Raw genomic sequence first — 27,753 nt, 5'->3', positions numbered from 1 at the left:
TAATTTCGTCTTATATTGGAAAAATTTAATAGTGACCTATTACCGAAGAGCATCTTACGATTCAACAAAACTGACGTCTAAAATATTGAAACTCAAGTGGTGGATGGTCCGATGCCGAAGAGACGAGAGTGCTACGACCTTTTTTCATTAATGGACACCGAAAACCTTCACCGCTTCACTCGAAAAATCTTTTGGAAAATAAATGAATCCATACCGTATGTAAATCGCATCGTAGAAAGTTTTTTTATTGAAAAACTTGAAGTACTGATGAAAATGGAAAGCGATAGCGATAGATATAGATCTCACCTTTCATCTTATGAGGAGATATGATATGAGGTTCAGAAGGTCTTCATTTATATTCAGTAACCTGCGTAATTTTTTTTCTGTTTAAATGAAGTTTTACTAAGTTTTATTTCTTTTCATAAAGCTGATTTGATATAGCCTAAATTATTCGACGACTGTAACGGTAGAAAAGTTTAAAAAAAAAATTAACGAATAATGTTACAGATTGTATTGCCCGTTCAGGTTAGATACTTATATCTATACGCATACATTAATTAACAATAATGATTCCTAGTCTGGATATTTTATCAATTTGTGTTTTTTCGTTATTCTTTTGAGAGATAATCATTAGCAGGCAGCAGACCACGGTGGGGAATTTTACTCCCAATCTACACGTAGATAGTATTGACTTTTGTCCGAGTTATACATGTAGGGTCTGTACTGTTTCGTATTAGTCCAGCATAATCTGTATAATTGTGTTAGCTCGCAAACGAAAAAAAAACCGACTTCAATTACATCGACAAGTAATACAACGTAGATCGACGAAAGAATAGTCAAGCAACTACGCGTTATCAAAGATTACTCAAAAAGTAGTTATCAGATCTCGATAAAATGTATATGTGACCAAATGATAAACATCAGCTTTCGATTAAATTAAAAATTATCAAAATCGGTACACCTAGTAAAAAGTTATTGCGGATTTTCGAGAGTTTCCCTCGATTTCTCTGGCATCCCATCATCAGATCCTGGTTTCCTTATCATGGTACCAAACTAGGGATATCTCCTTTCCAACAAAAAAAGAATTATCAAAATCAGTATATCCAGTAGAAAGTTATGCGGTATAATACAACGTAGGTCGACGAAAAAAGCGTCAAGTAAAAACGCATTATTAGATATAACTCGAAAAGTAGTTGTTAGATCTCAAATAAATTTAAATGGAACCAATCGGCACACACCACCTATCGATTAAAACAAAATTTGTCGAAATCGGTCTACCCGGTCAAAAGTTCTGATGTAACATACATAAAAAAAAATACAGTCGAATTGAGAACCTCCTCCTTTTTTGGAAGTCGGTTAAAAAAAGTCTTACTTATATTTTGTATAATATTTAGTTAATTTTTGTATTTTTTTTTTTTGTATTACCATTGGAAGATTATACAGCCTGTACAATTTTATTTAATAACGAACTTTTATTTCCAGAATAACCTATTAAACTAATCGAAATAAACTAAAGATTATTCCGAAATTTTTTTTCTTATTTATGTAAAATTTGTAGACATGCTTAATAGTAAGAAATAAGCCATAGTTTTAACAAATCTTTCCTTTTGCAATCTATACTAACGAACTTGTGCACACCTAAAATCTTGTTTATTAAATAATGCAAAGTAGTATCTGGTTATAATGAAGTTATTTAAGATTAAGAGGAGTTAAGAGGGATAGCCGGTAGGTTCAGAGGGCCGAGGGCTTGCTCCTGGGAGCTAAGAGCATGAGTAATTGATAATGCTTACCCTCCTGTACTAAATCTCGTACAGCTAAACCCATATTAAAATGACATTTGGTTTCTCGTTTCATTTATAATTTGAAATAATTTAGGGCCATATAATTTTTCATACAAATCTTATAACCGTTTAAGCTCTATCTCAATTATTTAACTGTAACTTTTTATTATTTTTATAAGCATTATCCATTTACAACATCTTTTCAATATAAAATTATAATATCAAAATGAAGTTGCTTATAAATCTTTCAAAATGAAAAATTAAACTATGATAAGTTATTTAGTGTTAATTATCTTGTCTTCGAGGCAAAATATCATCGGTAAATAAATTAGGCGGCGTTATGCCATTGATGACGTTGCAACGACGATGTTTAGAATTCCCTGTGTAATTTATGATGCACACATGTCTACTCGTGAGTCACACATAGTAGGTTACTTATTAATAAACATATAATATAAAGAGAAAATAAACTGTTAACTTCCTTTTGCGTGCTTACAAACATAAAAGTTTTTCGTGCGTATCCTAACGAAAACATAAATTAGGTAAATTTACTACGTTTTATAGACAGAATCCCCTTCGTTACAATATGTTCACAAGAATACCGAGGGTCACTGCATAGTCAATCCCCCTACGTAAATTCGAAGATTTCGTATCGGCAATATTATCAAAACTTTTTAACTTACAACTTTTCCTTGAACGAACAGTAAAGCAAGCGAATTTTTTCATTCGTCGAAGATTTCCTACATTAGTACGAGAGGATTTGGCATATACTTTCCTTGTCTCACCCAAAGAATATACATTACAGGGTAGAGCTAGGTTCGATGCGACCGTTGTATTTTGTTTCGTGTCTCGAGCGGGCGGTGTAAAGCGTACAGCGTGAGTGCTGGCTGAGGCGGATTGTCTCGTGAGCCGCGCCGGCTTTTAGTTCTCGTCGTTGCGATGGCGGTACCGCACGTCACGCCGGCTTCGTGACGGGTTACGTAGAGACGATCGCGCCGATACCGAACTTAATAAATCACGGGAACTATACGAAGTCTACCCTCCCGAAGAGATTATTGCTTGATATGAGATAACAAGGCCGTGGCACGACACCGGTGATTAATTATAAAAAGTCTGTTCAACTCGAATGATTTGGACGGAAGCGTAATCTCGCCGAGACTAGATTTAGATGAGTAATGTAAACAGGCAAACATTGTTGGATATTACCGGAAACGATTGTTGATGTATCGTATATGATTAATAGGTTGTATGAACTTTAGTTAGTGTAGCTGTGCAGGTGAATGTGCCCAGAGAGGTAGGACAGGTCGGGATGGCCGGCCAGGGGCAATGGGTCGCGGGGCTGATGTGGGTTGTGTTCGCTTCAGTTTTAGCCGACTCTTGGACCACTTACCAAGAACAGCCCTGTTGCCGTCCGGTTACGCATCATCGTATCCGTCACCATCGTGGTAAGTCCCCTCTACATTTTAATTTAACTGTTTTCTGTGATAATTTAAAGAAATTGATATCTCCAAGTTTATAACAGTCGATTGAAGAAATTTGAGGACATTAGTTAATAACACTTCAAGTACTTACTCAGAACCTATTTAATCGTTGATAACAGTCAACAACGACGCATAGTTCGTTATCATATACATAATACCAGGCGAGGGAAGTGCTCGTTCATTATCTGCCAAACATTAGTCATTGTTAAATATTCAAACTACTTCAACTAATTCAACATACAAAAGTTTATTCACCTGTATCTAAAATCTCTGTGTTCACTTAAAACATTTTAAATATTACTTGAGCATAATATAACGGATACATACATTATCTGTATTAAATTCAAGATAAGTTTTTACTTTGCTTTATTATTTGTATTAACACATTTATGTACATTAAATAAATAAATAACACATACATAATATTGAATTATATTTTAGTAATAAATATTGGCGTATTTTGGAAAAAAATATATAATAATATTTTTACTGCACATTATGTACGAAAGTATAGGAAAATTAACTTATTATGTCATTTCAACTGTTATTTTAACTAAAATAAATATTAGTATAAACATTAAGTGGAAAAAAATGCAGTTTTCTTTTCTTATTTCAAACTAGCTGTACCCGCGACTTCGTCCGCGTGCAATTTAACAAAAAAGCAATTGTTCAGTTCGCAGAATTATATAGAAAAATATAAAATTAAAGTAGCCTGAGTTACTCCTTATTACATCAGCTATCTGCCAGTGAAAGTCCCGTCAAAATCGGTCCAGCCGTTTCAGAGATTAGCCGGAACAAACAGACAGACAGACAAAATTTGTAAAAAATGTTATTTTGGTATATGTACTGTGTATATATCCACATGCATTTAGTAAAAAACGGTTATTTTAATATTAACAAACAGACACTCCAATTTTATTTATTTGTATAGATTGTCAAAATAACTTAGGTAAGTATTAGATATATAGGTATTCCACGACGACATATTAGTTATTTAAAATAAATAAGCCCCAACTATTACATTTTTATATAACCTTTATAGGGTTATTATTCCAAATTGCTACCCTACTAAAATAAGCGAATATTCATATCTTATAACAATAACACATTGGAAAACCAAGGTTTAGTTTTGTAAAATTTAATTTTTTAAAGTAGTCAATTTCTTATTTAAAGTTCACTTAATTTTAAAAATAAGTATATTAGCACTTATTTTTAAACGAATAATTCAAATAATACTAAACCTTAACTTTACTGACTTCATAAATACGTACTAGCATATAAAGGGATTCTCGGATTAATGAATTAATTTAATAGATAGATGAATTCACTTTGCACAAAGTTCGTAACTTGATTAATTTTGTCCCCGATTAGATAAAAGCTACGAATGCTTATATACTTTATGTTAGCTTTATAGCTGACTATATGAAATGTGATGAAAAGGTGTTATAGATAAAAAAGTAATATTGAAAATGTAATTTATTTATTTAATTTATTAGACCCCCACTAAATTTATACCAATTAGTTTATACTTATTCATGTAAAAACACATATTTACTTAGTATAAACTATCTAAAAATCGCAATCTTAAAAAAGTTTGAAGAAAAAAATAAAGAAAGCAATAAAATGAAAATGTAGATAAGAGCGGTTGTTCTGTCAAACGATTCAACGCGAATGAGAGAAAGTTCTCTAGTTCTTCTACAAATAATTAGAAAACTAGAAAAAGAATCAATCTAATTTGTCCAGCCGTGCTCGAGTTTTTCGCTTACCACAATAATATACACACATTTTTATTTACAATTATCATTTTTATTTGTACGCAAAATACAATTGTAGAGCTAATTTCTTCACTTTCGATTAGTACAAAAGCCATCGCTATGTTTCTTAGCGGTCACGGTTTCATAGTGATTTTATACTATTTTTGGTAAACAAATTTGTTGAAGGCCCTGGTAATTAAACATAACATTTTATTATAACAGTTTTTGTGTTTAAATCAAGACTAATCTGAAAAGGATTACCACACTTGTAAAGAGATGAGAATTTTGCGGTATATTACATAATGTTACGTTTATTTAAATTCATGTTCTACTGCATGTCAAATAAAGGTTTTCTATGAAATAGTATTTTTTTTTTATTAGAATTTCACAAGTGTTTTTGAATCGTCAAGCTACAAACGATTTGAAAATTCGACTGCAATTCCACCCATAAAAACCACCGAAAACTTTTGTCTATTAAAATATATATTTAATATTTAGAGATCTTATTAAATTCTCAGATCTCATTAATTTCTACATAAGGCTCCCAGCAAAATAGCATGACATAATATTCTTTATAACAAACTTACATAATGAAATGCTTCACTTTGTATAAATTAACATCTATAGTAAATGCTGATATAATATGTAAACTGATTTTAATGGACGTTATTTTTATTTAATAACTATTTTAATTTAAATTATATTATTTTAGTTTTAATTTAAATTTATTACAATAATATCATTTTTCTTTCAATGTGTGTATGAATTTTCCGTTTGACTAACTCCGAAGGAAATAAAATTTAGATTTAGCCAACTAGAAAACTATAGTAAACACTTGGAATTAGAATATTTAGTACATTAAATAGTATAAGTGCACAAAGTTAAAATTTATTTTTAGTATATCCAAATCCTCATTTAATAGTTATATGTTTAATTAAAATTAAACAATCATTTATTTTGAATATAAGTATATACACTCAAGAAAACAACTGACTTTTAAGTATTTAGTTTTAGTCGAAGTTCAGTACTAATTGGAGTACTATTTCTCAGTAAAAGCTAATTAATATGAATAGAAATTAAAAAAAGAAAACTTCGTAGATTTCTAATTGCAAAATCACTTAAAATATGCAGTTTTTTTTTTTCAAAAATATATGTAGTTAAGGACTATGAAGTTTACTATGAAATGTTTGCGTTTATTTGCTTGCTGAAAAGATTTTAGACTTTTTAAAAATAATTGGGCCAGCTGTGTTTGACTTTTTGACTATGTCAATTATTTCTCTTAATAACTTGCGTTAATTTATTCCGTATTCATTAATAGTAGTTGTTCGTATAGACCCATTGAGTAATAATACAAACGCATGTGGCAAAATATGTTTCCGTCTCACGCGAACTCCAGTCCATTTCGATCTCAACTTCTCGGCCAACTATCTGCGGGGGGTCCACGTAATTAGCACATAGTATTATTAAATCTTTTTTAGTACTTAATTAACGATATGGGCAGTGTAGTGCTGACATTTTGACGTTATTAATAATAGATGACTTGGGTCTCTTAGTCATCGCATACATAGATAACAGACACGTATTTTTAGTATTATAACGATTTGATTTTTAGCCTAAGATGCATTTCGTTTGCTTATAAAGTCTGTATCACAAAGGATAAAATTAGCACATGTCAACGTAAATAAAAATGTTAAAGAATAACCAAAATAGCTGGGACTGGGACAACCGGGACTGTTTCAGTATTGCAAGAAAATAAATTAAAAGAATTTATGTTTATCGCGTTTGTCACACATTGAGTTTACGATATTATAATGGGAGATAGTTCATTAGGTGAATAATTACATCGGTTGTGGACTGAAATGTATAAGTATGGTTTTTATTAGTATGATTTTTATATTTAACTAGCCGTTGGCGTAGTTTGAAATGACCCTGTTTTAGTGACCCTGCTTTCTGCTCCGAGGGTTGCGGGTTCGATTTTCACCCTGAGTTTGACTGTAATATATATATATATATATATATATATATATACATATATATACCTATAACACTCTTTTACTATTTATGTTGAAATAATTAAGACTAGCTTTTAGCCGCTGCTATGGGGCTATCTATACCTGTTTCGTTTCGATTGCACTGCAACTGCTTATAGAAAATTACTAAACGATGTATAAAAATAAAATCTATACCAGGTTTTAGTTAGACACACTGTGAAACTTTGTTTTTTCTGCTTTTTTTGCTTGAATTTTCGCTTAGTACCGGATCAAACATACAGACAGACAAAAATTCTAAAAACAATTGTTTGCGCTACTATCGCTCTGATAATGAATTCTAGTTATCGCTTTTCAGTCATTAGCCAATTACAGTTTTATATCATCATTACAGCCTATACAGTCCACTGCTGGACATAGGCCTCTACAAGTTTACGCCAAAAATAACGTGAACTCATGTGTTTTGCCCATAGTCACCACGTTGGGCAGTTATATATCACTTTTCCAGATGATTTCTTTCTACATGAACATAATTGTGTTTGGCAGCTTGTATTAGAAAAGATAGAGTAGTTCAGTTAGCAAAACTCTTTTTTGATAAATGGACTTAATCCATTTTATAACGTTTCACTGCCATGTTTGGTTTACATATATATATTTCGATTCAACTGGTTAAAATAGCCGTTCAATTGGACGGCTAGACCTTTCATTGAACAACGTAATTCAGTTATACGCCCGGTTTTGGTGTTGAGTCAATCAATGATGTAGGTACTTTTTTGGTTCTTTTTTGTTAGACAATAATATGAAAACGATGTCCTGTAAAATATTTGTCATGTGTACATATAAGTATTAGGTGAAAGTTTCCCGTGAGCGAAATATACATAAATTCGAAAACATATTTCAAATTGATATTTAACCAGTTAGCTTGAAGTCGACAAGTTAATACAAGTTACAATTTAAGCCAGTCGCATAATCGACGCTTTGGTGTTTAGTTGAGTGTCATTGTTCAATGAAACCTTTCATTAACTATTTGGTTAGCCAGTTAATTGAACGTGTGTTTCAATAAGTTAACAGCGATATAAACATTCAAAATTCAAATAAATCGATTCAAAGGATTTGCAGCAAATTGACTGTGACAGACAAGCTGAAACCAACACACGATTGATTATGTTTATCAGGGTTTTGTTTTAATCCAAATGCAATATTACTTACAAATTATCAATACTCTTAATTTTAGGTTTATACTAGATTAACCTAATAATGTTACTAATTAAGTTTATCTAACTATTATGTAACATTTCAGAAATTATTAACAAATCAAAGATAAAGTTTTTTTTAGTAACAGCGACGTTTAGTTTTTTACGGAATCATCAATTTGTATAATAGGTACATGTACAGCATATGTACAGTACATGTATAATATATGTACAGCAGTATTATACAAATTAATGGTCCGAGATATATACGTATATATATATATATATATATATATATATATTCGTGATTTTAATCAAAGATATTTTATTTAAGTGAAATAGGTCACAGCAGGAATTTTCTGCTCAAAATATGGAGCAGCCCGACTGGGGTAGTACCTCGACCTTACAGAAGATCACAGCAAAATAATACTGTTTTCAAGCAGTATTGTGTTCCTGTTGGTGAGTAAGGTGACCAGAGCTCCTGGGGGGTTTGGGGATTGGGTCGGCAACGCGCTTGCGATGCTTCTGGTGTTGCAGGTGTCTATAAGCTACAGTAATCGCTTACCATCAGGTGAGCCGTACGCTTGTTTGCCGACCTAGTGACATAAAAAAAATATATTATTTACTGTGTATTGTAATAAATTTATGAGAGACGAAGAGACATATTTTTACTGGCTAAATTTAATAATAGTGAAACCGGTTTGTAATGTATAATGTGGGTTACTTTTGCAAATTGCGTTCATTCAGATTAAACTCATTTTTCTGACGACATTAAGAGCATTTTTTTGCCTCTGTAATATTTAATTTGAGGAGACGAATAGCCTGGACTGAATTCTTTTCGGACATCTATAGGCGAGACGGGACAATTTGCCATCATTAGCAAGTAACAAGCATTCTCCAAGCCTGGGCGTACACGTCGGCATAAAAAAGGCATCATATTAAAATATTTTCTGCGGACTCAGGAGTTTAATCTATATATATATTTGTGAATCCACTCTCTTTTCTTTATGACCTTAACTTAGGCAAATTCTAATGACAACTTTTATATGAAATGATAACGTTTCATTTTTGCGAATGAAGCTAAATTCTTTAATATTTCGTGAAGTGCGATCGGACAAAGATCTTACAATTAATATATACTGCGAAATATGGGACCCTTAACACATGATGATTACGAGACATTCTTAGTGTTGATAACATAGAATGTGTTTCACAACGCCATGGTCATTGTTTTGTGATTGACACTTCAACTTATAACGCGACTGCTCTGTGCAATTTTATAAAACTAATCAATTTTGCATATTCTCTCATAAATCCGAACTAACCCTTGGATATTATTATATAATTAGTTCATAAGATTTTTGTTTTTTTTTTTAAAGTTATTTATCAAAATAGTTTCATGGTTACCATTTACTAAAATTGTTTTAGGCGTTATAGGCGGAGTTGATCCGATCTTACACATATTTTGGAAACATTACCTTAGAAATTGTTACTCAAAAAAAAAATCGAATAGACGTGTATATTCAAATATAGTCCGATCTCAGCTGCGATACTTATGCGTTTTTGACTTTAACCTATTTTTATTACAAAAAAAGTTGATCGGTATATTTTGTTAACTCGTTTGGTTTGTTCACCTTTTTTACTATAACAAGGATTCGTTAAGGAGTCCGTTTGTAAGAAGTCACGAGAAGCAAAAAAGCTATGAATACCTGATCGGTTCCAGTTGTCAGGCTGTGAAGCGCGGGATCACTAAAAACCGGCTTCGAGCGCTCACGCAGGTAATTGACTCGGCGCGCGGTGTGCGCGCGGCTCAGCTAAATTGAGCTATAAACAAGATAGTATAATATAGTTATAAATAATCTTTTGTACGTTTTACATCTATTATAATAATAGCTGCGATTGTAACCTATTTTATCTAAACGCTGGTATTTTTGGAACGAAGTTCCTTACGGCAGGCTTGACATTTGGCTGGGGGAGCGAACTGAAAAAAATGTGATACTAAAACCGTAAGAATTTTTTTTTATTTATTTATTTTACTAGGTCGGCAATCAAGCGTGCGGCTCACTTGATGGTAACCGATTACCCTAGCTTATAGACGCCTGTAACACCAGAAGCATTGCAAGCGCGTTGCCGACCCAATCCCCAATTCCTCCCCCCCCCCCCCCCCAGGAGCTCTGGTCACCTTACTTACCAACAGGAACACAATACTGTCTGAAAACAGTATTATTTTGCTGTGATCTTCTATAAGGTCGAGGTACTTCCCCAGTCGGGCCGCTCCATATTTTGAGCAGGGAATTCCTGCTGTGCCCTACCTCAGTTATTGATAATATATAACGGAATATAGAACGGAAGTGACGTAATATCAGTCACACGACTGTATAATATGACGTTTGTAAAACTAAAATATTACTAGTAAACTTTTTTTAAATTATTTATGTAATTTTATACTTTCGACAAAAATAAATAAAGCCATATGTTTTTTTTTATTTCGCTTATTAAGCGATAATAATAATAATAATTCAAACTATTAGTTTGAATTATTATTATTATTTTGTTTGATTTATTTTATTTTACGGTATTTGTTATTTTCTAAAATACTAAATTTCTTAAATACTTTTATGTACTTAATTAAAAACCAATCAACAAAATTAAAAAAAATCAAGAACTAGAAAATATATATAAAATTCAACATTTTTTTTTCAAATTGTGACTACCCGAAGGAACTTCGTTCCTATTTTCTATTTGTTGACTTCTTACTATATAAAGTAACTTTAAAATTAACACAGACGATTTTTTGCTTAGTAATAATACCAGTTTTTTGCGTTACATGAGTGTGTGTTCTTTGTGTAGTGTGTAACGTGAATAAACGGTAGAGTTTATTGTACATTAAGTACCTATTATACATAATATTATAAACAAAACACTATCATTTCAACCATTGCCTTAACCATAATAATTTGAAATTCATGTAGCGACAGTAATTGATTAAGCTATATTCGACTATAATATCTTTTAAGTATTAACAACTCAATTTATTGAGCAAGCTTATATTATGTTACCTTGTTCGCTCGAGCCTATTAATTTTTACATCATCGTGTTGATAACTTTATTAAAGTAAAATTTATGTCTGTTGTGTTCAATTTAAATTGTACTAATTATTTAAGTAATACAAAATTTATTTATTACTTATTTATGTACGATTTTTTTAAAAAAATTATGTAATTTTATAATAATCTATAATATAAATCAAATGATTTTATTTAGGTACTTTAGATCTAAATCTTTTTACAAAACGTATATGAACCTAAATTTAAATTTAAATAATCTATCTCTTTCGACTTCTATTCATCGGTCTGGGTTTTTTGTCTGATTCATTCGCTGTTTCTGCTGTTAGTCTCTGGAATACGTTACCCGAGTCCATCGGTAAAGCTCCTTCACGTGACTCATTTAAGAGGCAAGTTAAGTTAAGTTCTTCTTAGCCAAAATTTAACCTTATTTGGTGAACTCAATAAACACTGTTTGACAAAGTTTGACAACACGATTAGCGAAGGACTGGTGTTCAAAAAAGGTTATATATATAATAATTGTACTATAAGTCACCAGGTCCCCTCCTAAGGTTGATAAATGAATTCTTCCCTTAGTCTTGCCAAACCTTAAGTTACCCAATCATTATTTTAAGTTGTATATACTTCGTAGAAGGTTTAAACGATGAAAGAAAAATAAAGAAAATTGTGCGGAAACTTATAAAATCGCAGTAAACGTAAGTATTATTTCATATTCATGCGTTTGACGTTTCACGTTCACTTCATAAAACTGGAGAAAGTCTATCAGCTTAGCTAGTGCCCCATAAACTATATTCTGTAGTGAATACTTACATGTATTCCACTAAATATATGAATAACAGTTATAAATATATTATATAGTCAAGTTGCAAATCTAATCTGTTAAGCTCGGGGCGAGGGCATAGCGGCCACGTCTGAGCGGGTAATTTAGGTGACTAGCGCATGTCACCGCGGGACGAGTGATGAGTTAATCGCGATCACCCCAACATTGATGTCGCTAGTCTATTTGCTTCTGCACGATACTACAATAAGTAATTCTAAGAGAAATTGGTATAGTTTGTTAATTTCTATGAAAATATTTATTATATTTTAATACTAGCAGTGCCCGCGACTTTGTCCGCGTGGAATTTAACAAAACAATTATTGTTCAGTTCACAGAGCTATCATCATCATCATCATCATCATCATCATCATCATCATCATCATCATCATCATCACAGAGTTATAAAATAAATAAATTTCTTAAATAAAAGTAGCCTAAGTTACTCCTTATAACGTCAGCTATCTGCCAGTAAAAGTTCCGTCAAAATCAGTCCAGCCGTTTTAGAAATTATCCGGAACAAACAGACAAACAGAAAAAATGTTATTTTGGTTTATGTACCATGTATACGTCCATTATTTATTTTAATATTACAAACAGACACTCCAATTTTATTTATTTATATAGATGTACGCGTGCGTACACATGAACGCTTTACTTTAACCGACTTAGAAAAAAGAGGTTCTCGATTCGATAATACTTTTAATGTATTTTATCTTATAACTTTTTACTGGGTGGAGCGAGTTCGAGGATTCTTATTTTAATCTAAAGGCGGTACTTGTCATGTGGTCCCGTTTAAATTTAATCGAGATTTGACTGGTACTTTTCGAGTTAAATGTAATAATGCGTATTTACTTGATTAAATTTGATTGAAATCTGATGATGATTTTTTTTCATTTGTGAGCTAACACAATTATCTTTTTATTAAACTTTTAGTACATAATATAAGTGGTAAGTTTGGTTGATTACTTGTGACGCTTTGTAAGTCTTAACAAATAAAAAGGGTTTAAAAGTTAAACGAATAAATAAAGACTCTACATAGAGTTACATTTCATTTCATCCTCGAGTGTATGGAGTTCTACTTGTACTTGACTGAAATTAATTTTTTTTAGTCCCACTCTCACGTATAATTTTTTTTGAGTTTCGCCTATCATTTTTCAAAAATATAGTCCTATGAAAGAAGAATATTTAAACTACAGTAATTTAAAATGACGAGGCGTTGGTACAACGGTCACAGAGGTGGTTTGTAGCAGTTGCGCTGGCGGTTGTGGGTTCGATCCCGCACATGACAAACATTTGTATTGGCTATGCAGATGTTTGCCGTGATCTGGGTGTTTGTGCAGTTCTTATGGGTCTCCCCACCGAACCTCAGAGAGCACATTAAGCTGTCGGTCCCGGTTGTTATCATGTACGCCTGATAGCGATCGTTGCTCATAGTGGGAACATATCCGCCAACCCACATTGGAGCAGGATTAAGCTTTGATTCTTCTCCTACATTGGGAAAGATATATGCCCAGCAATGGGATATTATTATACAGATTGAAGCGTAATTTAACATTAATAATGCTCTTTTAAAATGTATAGTAATCAATTCTACCTCAAATATTTTATTATGTTAAATAAATTTAAGAACTAATAATAAAATATTATGACAGCTCACATTTGCAGTAAAACTTCTAAATAAATCGTTGTTAATGTGTCTTTCGTAATGTGAACGGTTTTGTATTTGTAATTTTTTTTTTTGTAGGCTCGCAACTTTTTTTTGCGTCGTCAATATTTTAGCTGTGGTATTAGAAACTTATAATTGTCTTCGTCTGGTTTTATCGATGTAATTTTATTTTAAATTAAATATGTGATACGACGATAAAATATTTTTATCTTTCATTAGACATTCTGTATGTAGAACTAAATACATATATTATAAACAATCAAAAAATTCGTAAAACTTACTATATAAATATAAAAATTATTCTACTTTACATACTTTATTTTTTATTTTTATTCATTAAATTAAATTAAAATTTGATACCTAAAGATAGCGCTCCGTTACATTTATGTATAAAGTCACTAATATATAATCACGAGTAATAAATTGTTTTTGATTTATTGAAAAATATTTTTGGGTTGTATGTTGATTGATTAGTTCACCCCATAACACCCCACTACTGGACAGAGGCCTTCTCTTGATAGAATATATATTTTTTCTAGGGTCGCATAGGGTTTTTTGGAAAAGTGTTGGAGAGTAGTCAAATTATTTTTTCCTAAGGCTGTGTCTTAAGCTTTTGTTCCTATTAGAGAACCAGTCTCTTAAGTTCTAATAAATCTCAGAGCAAAAGATACGCATGTAATTAAATCTTTGTGCTCACATAGAAATGGCAGAGATATATGTATGAGGTCAGTGAGGCAACAATGACCGCATCATCGAGGCGTGTGGTCGCACCTTACGGAGGCCGAGAAATCGTTCTGACAGCCTTCACTTCATTCGATCTTATCTCCCTAATTTGAAACTATTTACAATGCAATATTCCGTACCACTATATGTAACATGAACCTAAGAGTAGATTTAGATGAAAATCCAGATTAAAACGACTTTGTTAAGCTGTGGAATTGAAGAGTATAACAATTGTCTCATACAATACGTATGAATATAAAAATGAAGATACATTTATAATTTGCAACAATCTTATTACGACATATAAATAAAATTTTATTACGATAATTAATACATTATTAGACAAAAGTTTGTTATTAGTAGTTAGAGTTATGTTTTTGACAATTTTCTTTACGATGGCAAGGTGTTACTTTTTTTTTCTTTTTAAATTATTCAAATATTGATTTGTATTAATGTTTATTAAAAATTAAATTTTTTAAAAATATTTGTGATTTATGTATTTTTAATCCATGAATTCCAAAGTTTTATGTAAATTTGTAATTGACATAAAATTGTAGATACATTATTATTATATGTTATTTACTTAATTATAAATCTTGTATTAAAAATTCTACATTAAAAGCGAAATAAAGAATAAAAACTATCGATGCGACAAAAAAAAGTAAATATATATTTTAGGATGATAATAAAATATATTATTATTTTTAAAACATAGTCTCATTTCAGCTCCTTAAAATCGAACGGAAATTATAAATATTTTATTCTATTTTAATATAATAAAGGTATTTTTTTTGTATGTTTGAGAGCTCTTGAGCTCTTGAGTCTTGGAACGGTTCGATGTAAATAATTATTTTTTAGAATTAGATGTCATTATGTAAAAGTTTGGCTTAAGGTACAAGCTTTGCCCCACGGTTTCACCTGCGTAAATTTCAGGAAAAAATGTACTAAAATATTGTATAGTCGACAATATATAATAATATGTCGAGACCTGATATGAAGAGCATTGTAACTAATGAAACAATATTTTCTAACTATACCATCAAAATACTGAGGGGAAAAAGGGTATCTTTCAATCTGGGAACCGTATTTATACGAACACTAGAACGATTTTTAAATGAAAAAAAAAATATCATTGTAATTCAAGATAATCCAGATGTCAGCTAAAAAAATTTTGTAATTTCAGTCACAAAAATAAAAATATATAAAATATTAGTATTCTTTGAAAACAGTAACATTGTGATAACAAATAGGTACCATTTTTTATTTACTCAAATTTCAATATCATGGCAAGTTATGTATATTACATTAAGTTGATATGCTACATTATTGGAACTGTTCATACAATGTTTTTAAACTAAAAAAATCGCATTCTTAATCATTGCAACTTGAACAATAACAGCTTTCTGTTTGATGTACACAAAGTGGTCAAGTTCATACTACAGAACGCAAAAATAATAGTAGAACAATTCATTACAGATGCGACTTTATTTAATATCACTTGGCTATATTTTAAATACAACAAAATTGTAAAACGCTCTCCTCAAAACATAACAAAATCAGATACAATGTTCTTCATATCTGGTGTCGATATATTCCTCGGTAAATGGACCACACAAAAATAATTTTTCAATTCGAATTCCCCTTAGATTAGCTTGTTCAAACAAACAAACAAACAAACAAACAAACAAACAAACAAACTCTTCAGCTTTATACCTTTAGTATAGATTATTTCATAGAAGCAGAGCAGTAACCGAAAATAAAACCATAAACCAAACCTACGGATAAAATCGTGCGGGTCGTCTTGTATTACAACCCCAATTTGCTTGCCACACATCCTGTTAAAATTCTTAGAATAATTTTATTCTAATAATATAGCATCTATTGTAGAGATCACGCTTGACAAAAATAAACTTTTGTGGAGATTAATTTTGTAATCAAAAGAACTATAGTGTTTTATAATATTCAGTATATTTTACACTCAACAGGTAAATCAATTGAGCAATAAATCTCCTACATTTACTAAGTATATATTAATAACTTATAATAAGTAAAATATTAGACTTGATGACTATACAACTAAAGGATTTAATTTAACAGCACTATTACCCCGATTAAATCAGCCATAAATAAACAGCTATTACCTATTGGTATCGGTGCATTAGATGCGGAGCTATTTTATAGTGCGCTACATTAAAAAAGATCTTTCAAGCGGATCGTTTGAATAAACGATCATAAAAGAATTCAGAACAAGGATTTTTGTCTTTTACTTTGAATTCTTTACTTATATACGCGGAAATTTAGAAGTTTTCCGTACAAAGCTTTATTCTTTTAAAAGATCGATATGATATATGAATAATTCATATATATTTGAATTTCATATATATCAATAAAACTCTGTACGATTTTATAATTCGACATAACAAAGTAATAAATTTTCTCTCTTCGCGATAATGGTCTCAGAATCAGGGACGTTGTTAACTTTTATATAAATATCTAATACCAGTTAAAATAACAGTAACGAGCGTCGAATACCCATTACGAGCACAACGCAACGAGATTTAATCTTTATTATTGTTGTTTCGTCGATTCATTTGCATTTCATTGCATTGTCATCATTAATCAAATTTTATTATAGTTTTACATTGTCAAACATTTCAATACACGTTACTTGTTAACAATTAGTTTTTAAGATGTAAAATGTATTATGTAGAAAGTTAATAACGCTTTGAACCCTGCTGAGATTTCCTGTATAGGTACAGTTAAACGGGCTTTATTGGGCGAGTGGCGTCGCAAATCGCAAGCAGTCGCGCGGTTTGTGTAAATCGAACTGACAGACACTTCAGAGTGACTGACGTGGCTTGAACCCTTCTATCCGCGATAAATCACTCTGTACGTACAATGTTATTTGAAACACGTGCGTTTCTCAAGACAAGAATACAATTACATCGTGTTCCAAAACTCATTAAGACTTGTTTAATGTATTTTAATTAGTTATGACTGCTGTTACAGGGAGTAGCGTTATCTTTGTTGCGTAGAGGTTTCCGACGGTAAAAATTAAACGTGCTAAATTTACTGACAAATTTTAATAAGAGAAAAAAAATTGAAAAATATGAAACACCATTTAATTTTTTACCTTTCGTTGTTAAACATTATTGTATATGCAGATAAACCTGAGTACCGATAGTATTGTCTGTCTATCTTTTACAACTTTTCTTTGATTTTATTTGTAAATTGCTAAATGTTTACCTGTACTTGTGTTTTTAAGAGTATGTAAGATGTATATGTTTATAAGGCTGGTCTAACAAAAATAATAAAATATACAATTAAGTTAGTGTACAAATCATAAAAGGATCGTAGTTTTTTAAACAGTTTTTAGTTTTTTTAAATAGTTAAAAACAGGTGATGTATTTGTATAGTTACGTATTTGAATCAGAACATACTGCATTATCGGTTATACCAAAGTCGGGTATTGTATTTGGTATTCGAACATCAGCTGGCCTGTCGGTCGATAAGACCAGCAACATGACACTCATTCAGGAATACGACCTAGCTCGAGAGCTCGGCACGAGTATAACGTGATGACACCTAGAGAATGTGTCAAAGACTGAAACCAACGATGGACCTCTTTTAGTATTACTTCAAGTATTGTACACACTTCGTTTTTAATAATACTTTTATGTACCTACGTTTTATTAAATAATATGAGATATAAAAATTAAATTCACACTTTAAAGCCGAATAGTTTAACGAAATACATATATTCAACTGGGAATTAAAAATAAAGAATCGTAAATTAAAAGTTGAACATGAGTAAAAGCAACCCATAAAAGCAAAACGGCAATTATTTCCAATTTTTTGTGCAATTCATACCTGCCGGCTTATGTTTATGGGAACGCTTAGTTGAGTGGAATGATTGTGTAAAACTGTTGGACAGACTCCAACGAGTGCGCGGGTAACAAACGATACAAATAAAGTCAAATGAGTGAATCTGCCAGGATTTACTAAAGGGAAATCAAATTACATTTTAATAAAACACTTTTTTCGGATTTTATCGCGGTTTATTGTTAACTTTTGATTCCCGACGTTTCGGATACTTTACAGCAACCATGGTCACGGGAGGACCTCCTCCACAGTCACAGTCCTCCGGGACAGTCCTCCCGTGACCATGGTTGCTGTAAAGTATCCGAAACGTCGGGAATCAAAAGTTAACAATAAACCGCGATAAAATCCGAAAAAAGTGTTTTATTAAATGAGTAAAATTCGCGTAAACATTAGAAAACAAATTACATTTCTTGATTTTGTATTAGAGCTTATTTCGTAGCGGTATTCTTGATAATTGGTTTAATTCGGAATTTTTCTAATTTGATTATAATTTTAGTATTGATAACATTAAAATATTTTTGTTTTTCACTTATAAGTACACGTTCTTCGTGGTTTCACCCAATTGAGAATTGATCGAATGAATCAGTTTAAAAAATTCCCACTGTTGGGGCAAAGACCTCTTCTTCGTGTAGCAAAAGTATTAGCTTAATTAGCCACACTGCTTCACTTTGTTCGGAGAACAATTTTAACATTTTAAATTAACCAAGAGTAAAAATCACTATTATTTGTGATAACAATTGAGTGTCGATACCTGGCAAAATGGTTAACATTAAAACATCGTATATTTAAAGTTAATATTCTGTTGCACCAAGTGGCGGCGTGACGCTCATAGTCAACACCAACGTCAAACTGATTTAGGTATGTAGAAATTTTTTCTCGATTCGCCCGGTATATTCCGCGTTTAATCAAAAAAATCTCTTCAGCTTCAATATATTGGTAATGAAAGATTATTTGTAGACCAATTGTAATACTTTTAGTATTTTTTTTTTATATTTTTTGTTTCCTTGAAATATTAATAGGTTCATTGTAATTTATTTTTTTATGTAATAGTGTTAAATAAAACAATAATTTTTTTTTGGTTTACTAGTACCATAAAGTAAGCTACCCAAAAGTGTACCAGGCGCTTTAAGAAGTCCAAAACACTATTATTCTAAAAAAATACAGTTAAAATTTAACTTTCTCCATTGTGTTTTCTGCGAAAGAACGTGTATGTAAATAACATCGTAGTCTATTGTATGCATTCGCGGATATTTTGTATTGGATTTCCTCGAGGCGCGATCGCGGTAATCTAACGGAAGTGATAAACTGAGCCGGTGAGTGCGGTGCAAAGATATCTCGTGTTTACCAAGCAAGTTGACTTGTTTCGTTTAAGGAGTAAGTACCTACTGTACAATAAAGTATATTTGTATTTTATTGTACCTACATGCATATCGAAAAGTGCCTTCAATTATTAAATTGAAATATCAATATGTGTTGTAGATACTTGTACATGTAAGTTAACAATATTTAATTCTAGGTTAAATAATAATAATAATAATGACTGCCCAACTGACGTAGCTCACAGCAGGAAACATCTTGCTCAAAATCTGGAGCAGACCGACTGGATAAGTACTTCGACCTTACAGAAGATGACAGCTAAATAATACTGCTTTCAAGCAGCGTTGTATTCCTGTAGTAAGTATGGTGACCAGAACCCCTCGGGGGCTACCCCCCCATGCGCTAGCGATGCTGCCGGTGTTGCAAGCTATGGTAATCGTAAACCGTCAGGTGTTTGTATAAATAAAAAAACAATAAATTTAAGTGTTAGTAAAAACATTGCTACATATTTAACTTTTATATTCTTAAAACTTATAAGAAGTTAAGTTTTAAGAATAAAAAAGTTTAATTGAATGAGAAGTTTAATCATAAAAATACTTCATAAGTAGTAGCTATTACTTACGGAATATTTGTTGGGCGAATTCGCTACTTTTATAGTTCCTAATTTTACGCCTTAACAGAATACCGACAATAGTAAATTGCGTGTTGGCTTTAGCTGGCAACGCTCCAGTCGTTTCAATTTTATCCGGGACGCTGTTTGTAAACATCCCTAAATGATAAACGCATAATTTAACGCCCCAGCGGAACACGAAAAATTGTGCATCCATTTACTTTCTCGATCATAGAAGCGTGAAGACGTTCATTCTGGTAATTTATGAGTTAAACATAGTGTTCGATATTCCCGCCATGAAAATGTATCGGTCTTAAATTTATGTTCATATAAAATTTATTGTGTGAACCGCCTTATTGCTTTTGAAGCTTTATTGAAACGTTTCAAGTAGAAAGGCTGAGATTGGATGCTATTTATCACAGATTTTATAATAATATCTTTTAAATTTAGTTATTATTTTTGTGCGATAATATATTTACCTGACAATATATAAACAGCCTAAAAATGTTTCGATGATGCTAGGCTATATAAAAAAAAAATCTCTATGACAAAGAAGGGCTGGCGCTTCACCATTATAACGACATAACCACACACCATCATTATAAACACGGTTTTATACCATTTCGTCTATTCTAATAAAATATTTTATTATTATATTATTTTTCAGTTTTTATTGCCATCATAAAATTTATATTTATACTAATATTTTTAAGGCACAATAAATTAAGCTACGGTTAGGATTTGACATGTCGGAGTACCACGCAAACCTATTTCCCACTAAGCAACAATACAGTGGAAGCAAAGTTCGCGATACCATCGCAGCCTTCGTCGCCACAGCACATAAATCTGGCTTTGATACATTTTGGTAGAAAGCCAAGTGTGGTGTATTGAGTGCCGCCCAAAACATTCCGTCCCTCGTTCTGAAAAATAGCTATTTTAAAACATAAACTTTTAAGTAACTTTTTCTAACTTCTAGTTTATTAGCGTACTATCTATATCTAGACTATTATGTTTAATTTCAAGATGCTTAAAATAAAAGTGTATCCAAGTTTATTCTCATTTTAGTGTCTATTATTTGGTACCTTTTTTACTTTTTTCTTGTTCATTTGATTTTAATAAATACAATTGTAACGTCAAAAAGATTAATTTGTAAAAAATCAAATTATAGGTTGTTAGTCACCATTGGTCACTAATCATCACAATCACGTTGCAAAACAATTTACATTTAGAATTAAAAGTCGAAGTTAAAAGAAAATTTTGAACAAACGATAATCATTATGCAAATCGTCGTCTTATGCAAAAGATCCATTGTATCTTAATATATATTCGGTCTCACCAAAATTAATACAATGTAAATGGAAAATGTCTTATTGATGATGAGAAGGATTTGAAAGCGCATAATGAATGGCCTGTATTACGTTGGTGCGGATACCATCGCTTGCCCGGCGTGACTAGCAATCACTAACATCAATCTAGACCTAGCTCGCTCCGTTGTGGGCACTGAGTGTATCCTATACTTTAAATTGTTTTAGATGACTACCTTTATAGCAGTTGGATAAATTGTTTTAAACCATTTTAATTGTTAAAAATTATATTTGTAATATTTTTCTTTGATATAATGGTTTCCAATAGTACTAAGACGGCACAAATGATTTCGCCAATGTCACCGCGTAGAATGGCAAATATACGAAGGATAAACACATAACTTCCGAATGACTGAAACGAATGCACCTAATTGAATTTTTTTTTTGTTTGTTATTGTTAGGACAAAGTTTGTATAATATAATCTGTATAACATAATAGAAAATTAAGAAAAAAATTTATGAGTTCAAAAAAGAAATCGGTATGAAGTAAGCCGGATCAGTTACTTTACAATAAAGACATGTATGAAATAGATGAATGATGATGAAAAATTATAAATGTATACAAAGTTTTTAATACTGCGTTGCAACGCATTTTACTATATTGAAAACTTTATTCGTTTTTCAATCTGAAGGTTACTAGTATTCGAATAATTGTTAGTATTTTTTAACCGACTTCCAAAAAAGGAGGAGGTTCTCAATTCGACTGTATTTTTTTTTTTTTTGTATGTTACATCAGAACTTTTGACTGGGTGGAGCGATTTCGACAAATTTTCTTTTAATCGAAAGGTGGTGTGTGCCAATTGGTCCCATTTAAATTTATTTGAGATCTAACAACTACTTTTCGAGCTATATCTAATAATGCGTTTTTACTTGACGCTGTTTTCGTCGACCTACGTTGTATTATACCGCATAACTTTCTAATGGATGTACCGATTTTGATAATTCTTTTTTTGTTGGAAAGAAGATATCCCTAGTTTAGTACCATGATAAGGAAACCAGGATCTGATGATGGGATCCCAGAGAAATCGAGGGAACTTCTTGAAAATCCGCAATAACTTTTTATTAGGTGTACCGATTTTAATGATTTTTAATTTAATCAAAAGCCGATGTTTATCATGTCGTCACATTTAAATTTCATCGAGGTCTGATAACTACTTTTTGAGTAATCTTTGATAATGCGTTGTTACTTGACTATTTTTTCGTCGATCTACGTTGTATTACTCGTCGATTTAATTGAAGTCGGTTTTTTTTTCGTTTGCGAGCAAACACAATTATTTTAACCAATATTCGGCTGCAACTGTTAGATTGAATTTGGTGAAGTGTGTTAGGATATGTTATGTACAGGTTGCTTTACATATGAAACAATAAAAAGGCTGAACTTGTGTACACGAAAGAATAAAACTTTTCTAAATCTTGTATTTTGATCACTAAGGGCTTGAGACTATCAAATAGCTTCGTTGATATTCTGTATATATTTTTGTCTTTCGTATCTATTTCTCAGTTCCATTGGGATTGGTTAAGAAAAGAATTAAAGCCCTCTCTAATTGTTAGTGTTCTAATATATCATTATTGACAATAAGATTATAAGATAATTATTTATTTATTTTTTTGTAATTGTCTAACTAAAATGTTTTTATTTTGTTTTTTAATTCATTAATGATAATATGTATTTGATATAATGTAACTTTAAGAAAATACTTAAACTTTAACTGATTAGTGTTTGTATTTTGCAATGCTATTAAATTTAATTTAATTTAATAGTAATATTTATAAATGATCGATTTCGATTTTCAATTAATTTAATTATAATTATACCTAATTGTATTCAATGAGTAGTTGGTATGATTGAGTTTTGTAATGTTGTATAAAATATAATTTGTTATCTTTTAATTTTTTATTATTTAATTGATAATTGTATTAAATTTTCCTAATCCGTTTTGTTTATCTAATTGTTTATTTTAGTGTTGCTTTAATTATTTATATTTTATATTTCTGTATGTGATTTATCGATTATTTCTTGTTAATGTGTTCTTTTTGCTCATTTATGAATTATTTACTGTTGGAAACTTTGTTGGTTTGTGTATTGGCTGTATGAATTTATTAATTTACTGTATTATTGTACTGTTTCTTTCCTAAATAAAATAAAATAAATCCTAAAAAAAAGAAGTTTTCATTGTAATCACAATTAACAAAATTTGTGCAGACATTGTTATATACTCGTAATATAAACGAGGTTTACGTTTCTTGAAGTGAGCATTTAATAAGCTACTAAATACTTTCAAGAACTAAAGTCGACAATTAGAGAGTTTTCTTTTCTTGGCCGATAAGTTAGTTAAGTAATGGTTTCATTTTCAACTCGGTGAAGCTAGTTCATTAATCAGCGTTGCCGTTTCCGTCCTCGAGGCGTTTGCCTGTTCCCGCCGGAAAAACAGTTTATTTTGATAGTTTTTGATATACCTAGTAAGCAAAGAAAAATTAACCACATCATTTTTCATGTTCCCTGTTAAATGTTTACGGCCTGTTATTATATAGTCTAATAATATTTCTGTTGATGTCTACGATTGCATAACAAATAACTGGGTATATTATGTAATATGTTTCTACTGTCGTAAACTCAATCAAATATGCTCACAAAAATAAACTCTGTTAACAGTAGATATTCCAAGTTTTTCCTTATAAAATTAATATGTCAGACACCAGTTGCTGCAAAAATAAACATTGAAGTAAGAGATAAATTTTGTTTAATCTATAATCTTGTAAGCCGTCTCTCTATAATATTATTTATATTGTTTGTATAGACTATATTAATATCTACAAATTATTTGTTACACTGAAACATTTATTTATTTATTTATTATTCCATCATCTTACATCTAACATTACAGGATATTACCCTAATGCGTTAGTGTCGTTGTCGTATTAAATACATGTCATATGAAGATAAAAATACAAAAATTTACATCATATTCAATCAAAATATATTATTACTAAAAATTCACAATACATAGTCAAATTACATAATCTTTATTAATAAAAACTATAATAATTTCATCACTTCAATAATTTTCACTAAAAATAAAATAAATTAAAAACCAATAAATAAATTTAAAACCTAGTCAATAAAACTAAAATCCAGTTAAATACTTGATAAAAACGCAATTAATACAATAAAATAAAATATCATATATGACTGCAAATAACAACTTAAAAATAAGTGATTATTTGACTAAGATAAAAACGTTAACAACGTTTTAAACGTTATATAGATGTCTTGATAATAAGCATTGCAAGTTATATTGTAAATCTTACAGTAGAACACCGATCACAGCAAAATTTATTTACGGCTGAAGGTGAGAGAACACGCTCTACATCAGGGTATTTCTGGCGCAGTTGCGATGCGGCAACTTGTATTCATAGGCAGATCGTGGTTGTCGACCCGATGAAGACGGCTTCACCGGAATTGATCTGTAAAATTGATTTTCATTCGGTATTGACGAACAAAGGCTCGAGAGACAACCATCAGGCGTAGGCTCGAAAGCTTTTCGATTGTGTTGCTCAATAAATTAGGTGACTATCGAAAAAAAAAAATGCTTTCAAACATTTGTTATAGCAATTGCATTAAACCAGGATTAAATTTATTTCATTCATTTTACCCTAAACGTTAATCTATTGTGAATGTAAAAAATGTCATTATAAAGTTTTCTTTGTCAGTATCTTTTATAAAATGTATATGTTTATTTCAATATTCGAATAACAAATTGAATTTAATAGGAATATTTTTTGTCGATATGTATACGAAAGTCTCTGAAGCAAATGGTCATGGAAAAATTGGATGTGGAATAGAGTGCGACGCAATTTTAGAACAATGAGCTGGGAAATTGCTTTTCAAGCAAAGTAAGGATAACCGCGGCGGCTGCTTGCTGGCTTTCTTGGTCCTGTCTTTGTGTAACGTAGATCAAAGTAACATATGTATTTGTTCATATTTTGTAACTTTATTCCAAGTATCCTTAAATTAGATGTCAAAAATTTTCTTCGCATTATTAGTTTATTAATACAACCTCTTTTCTCAACTTGAAGATCTTCTGTACTTCTAACTTTACATCTACGTATATAAATTTTATTTCCTTTGCTGTAAAAGTAATCTATCAGAGGTGTGTTGAAGATTTTTATTAGTACGAACGCAAATTTTTTTTTTTTACTTTCTGAAATCATTATAATTATTTTAGATCGAGAAAAAAAACTAGTATTTCCAATTTTAAACACAATATTATAAAATCAAATAATAAATATAATTAAGATAAAAATATGTAGCATTTTTATTTGTACCTAAACATTTTAAAAGCAACAGAGAATATGAAATTTATTATTTGATAAAAGCTTGTATTTTACAGACATCTTTTTACATAGGTACTTGTTAGCAATGTAACACTGTATCCTTTTATTTGGTAACTTGTGTATCAGTTATTGAATGTTGATTTGTGGAAATAAGTGATTACGTGATTTTTAAATAAATCATAAAAGATTTGATCGGTAAGTTATTAATATTATTTTGAAAAACGTTTGCATTTATAATATTTCAAAGAATATTTTAACTGACATTAGCAACATTGCACGTGTGGTTTTAGTTTTCCAAGTAATCAAAACGTTCTCTGTATGATTACGGAATAATGATTAGGTAAATGGGATCGCATGCAGTTATTATGTAATCACGTTAATATAAATTTAAACTTTTTACGAACACCAGCCAACAGAGGTATTTACTTACGATAAACCCACAACAATTACTGGTAGTTAGTACTATAACTTAAAAATTGTCCTCTTTTTATCGTATTTTTTGGATTTATAGCATTTTTTGTATTCGTAGTATAATAGTATCCTAGCTGTATTTTGTAATAATTACTAGCGATTTCCCAATTATAGAATAATTTTATAAGCGCATATATGTAACCTGTAGTTCATTCAAAGATCCTCTAACCTTTAAAATAGTTTATTTCGTATATATACATCGGAAGCGTCTTAGAATACGCTGCTCCTGTGAAAGTTCCATCAAAATTGATCCAGCCGTTTCAGAGATTAGCCGGAACAAACAGACAGCGAGACAGACCAAAAGTTTAAAAAATGTCATTTTGGTATATGTACTCCATATGCATTTAGTAAAAAGCGGTTATTTTAATATTACAAACAGACACTCCTATTTTATTTATTTGTATAGATATGTATATGATGCGTGTGTAGGATGTGTGTATTATGTATACGGGTATGATGTGTAGTGTATATATTTTTGTACATTTCATGTGTATTTCTATTAAACAATCTGAATAAAAGATTCCGATTCCTCATAACTGAGTTGTGTCTATATATATATATATATATATATATATATATATATATATATATATATATATATATCAGTCGAGCTTTTAACTTTCTTACGTTAACGAGACGCAAGAGAGGTGTTAGACTTAGGGTTATTGTATGATACATTCTTTAACAAACATAATTATTTCAATTTTTATTAATTTGTGTATTCTTTACTATTTTTATTATCATTTTTATATAAATATGCTATATTACTCTCCAAATATACCTTTAATTGTTTACAATTTAAACTTCCCAAGGATATTCATTGGTTTAATATGAAAATAAGTTTTTTTCTTGTGTTGTTCGGTTTTAACATATTTCTTGGTGTTTTTTCTTTTCTTATTTGCAAGTTTGTTAATGTAATTTTAAACGGATGGATGGTTATTTCATTCTTGATTCTTTTATAACTTCTTCTGTGCCGTGTATCATCCCTAATAATAATAAAAAAAAAACCCATGTCTAAACAACTCGTGTGTACCAATTAAAGAAACTTTGATTTTCTCATATCAGTTTTAATTAAGCGTTTCTTGGTTTATGATATTCATACTTGTCTACAACGTAAATCGATAAGCTTAACCTATCAATTGGTGTATGATGATAGATTGTTAATACAGAATTTTTAATTAGTCTTTTGTAATCACCACAGGGGTTCTCTTGATAAATGAACTTTTGTTTGTTTCTTATTTTGAAAAAAGAATCGATAATAATACATCGTCGATGAATTTTAAATCAATAGCACTTATTATCT

At 30.6% G+C, this 27,753-nt stretch overlaps 1 protein-coding gene across 1 annotated transcript in view; it reads left to right on the top strand.

Moving 5' to 3' along the window:
• Positions 1-3,090: 3,090 nt before the first annotated feature.
• Positions 3,091-27,753, top strand: part of LOC123670176 (semaphorin-2A-like) — a 60,199-nt gene continuing 35,536 nt past the window's right edge. Inside the window, exon 1 of the mRNA XM_045603685.1 lies at positions 3,091-3,226. Within this exon, the coding sequence (XP_045459641.1) occupies positions 3,091-3,226 (136 nt within the window). The remainder of the gene's footprint in view (positions 3,227-27,753) is intronic.

This window comes from Melitaea cinxia, chromosome 4, assembly GCF_905220565.1.
Source record: "Melitaea cinxia chromosome 4, ilMelCinx1.1, whole genome shotgun sequence".
In the NCBI taxonomy this organism is placed as follows: Eukaryota; Metazoa; Arthropoda; class Insecta; order Lepidoptera; family Nymphalidae; genus Melitaea; species Melitaea cinxia.
Note: the sequence above shows the minus strand (reverse complement) of the source record. Positions and strands in the feature narration are given on the sequence as shown.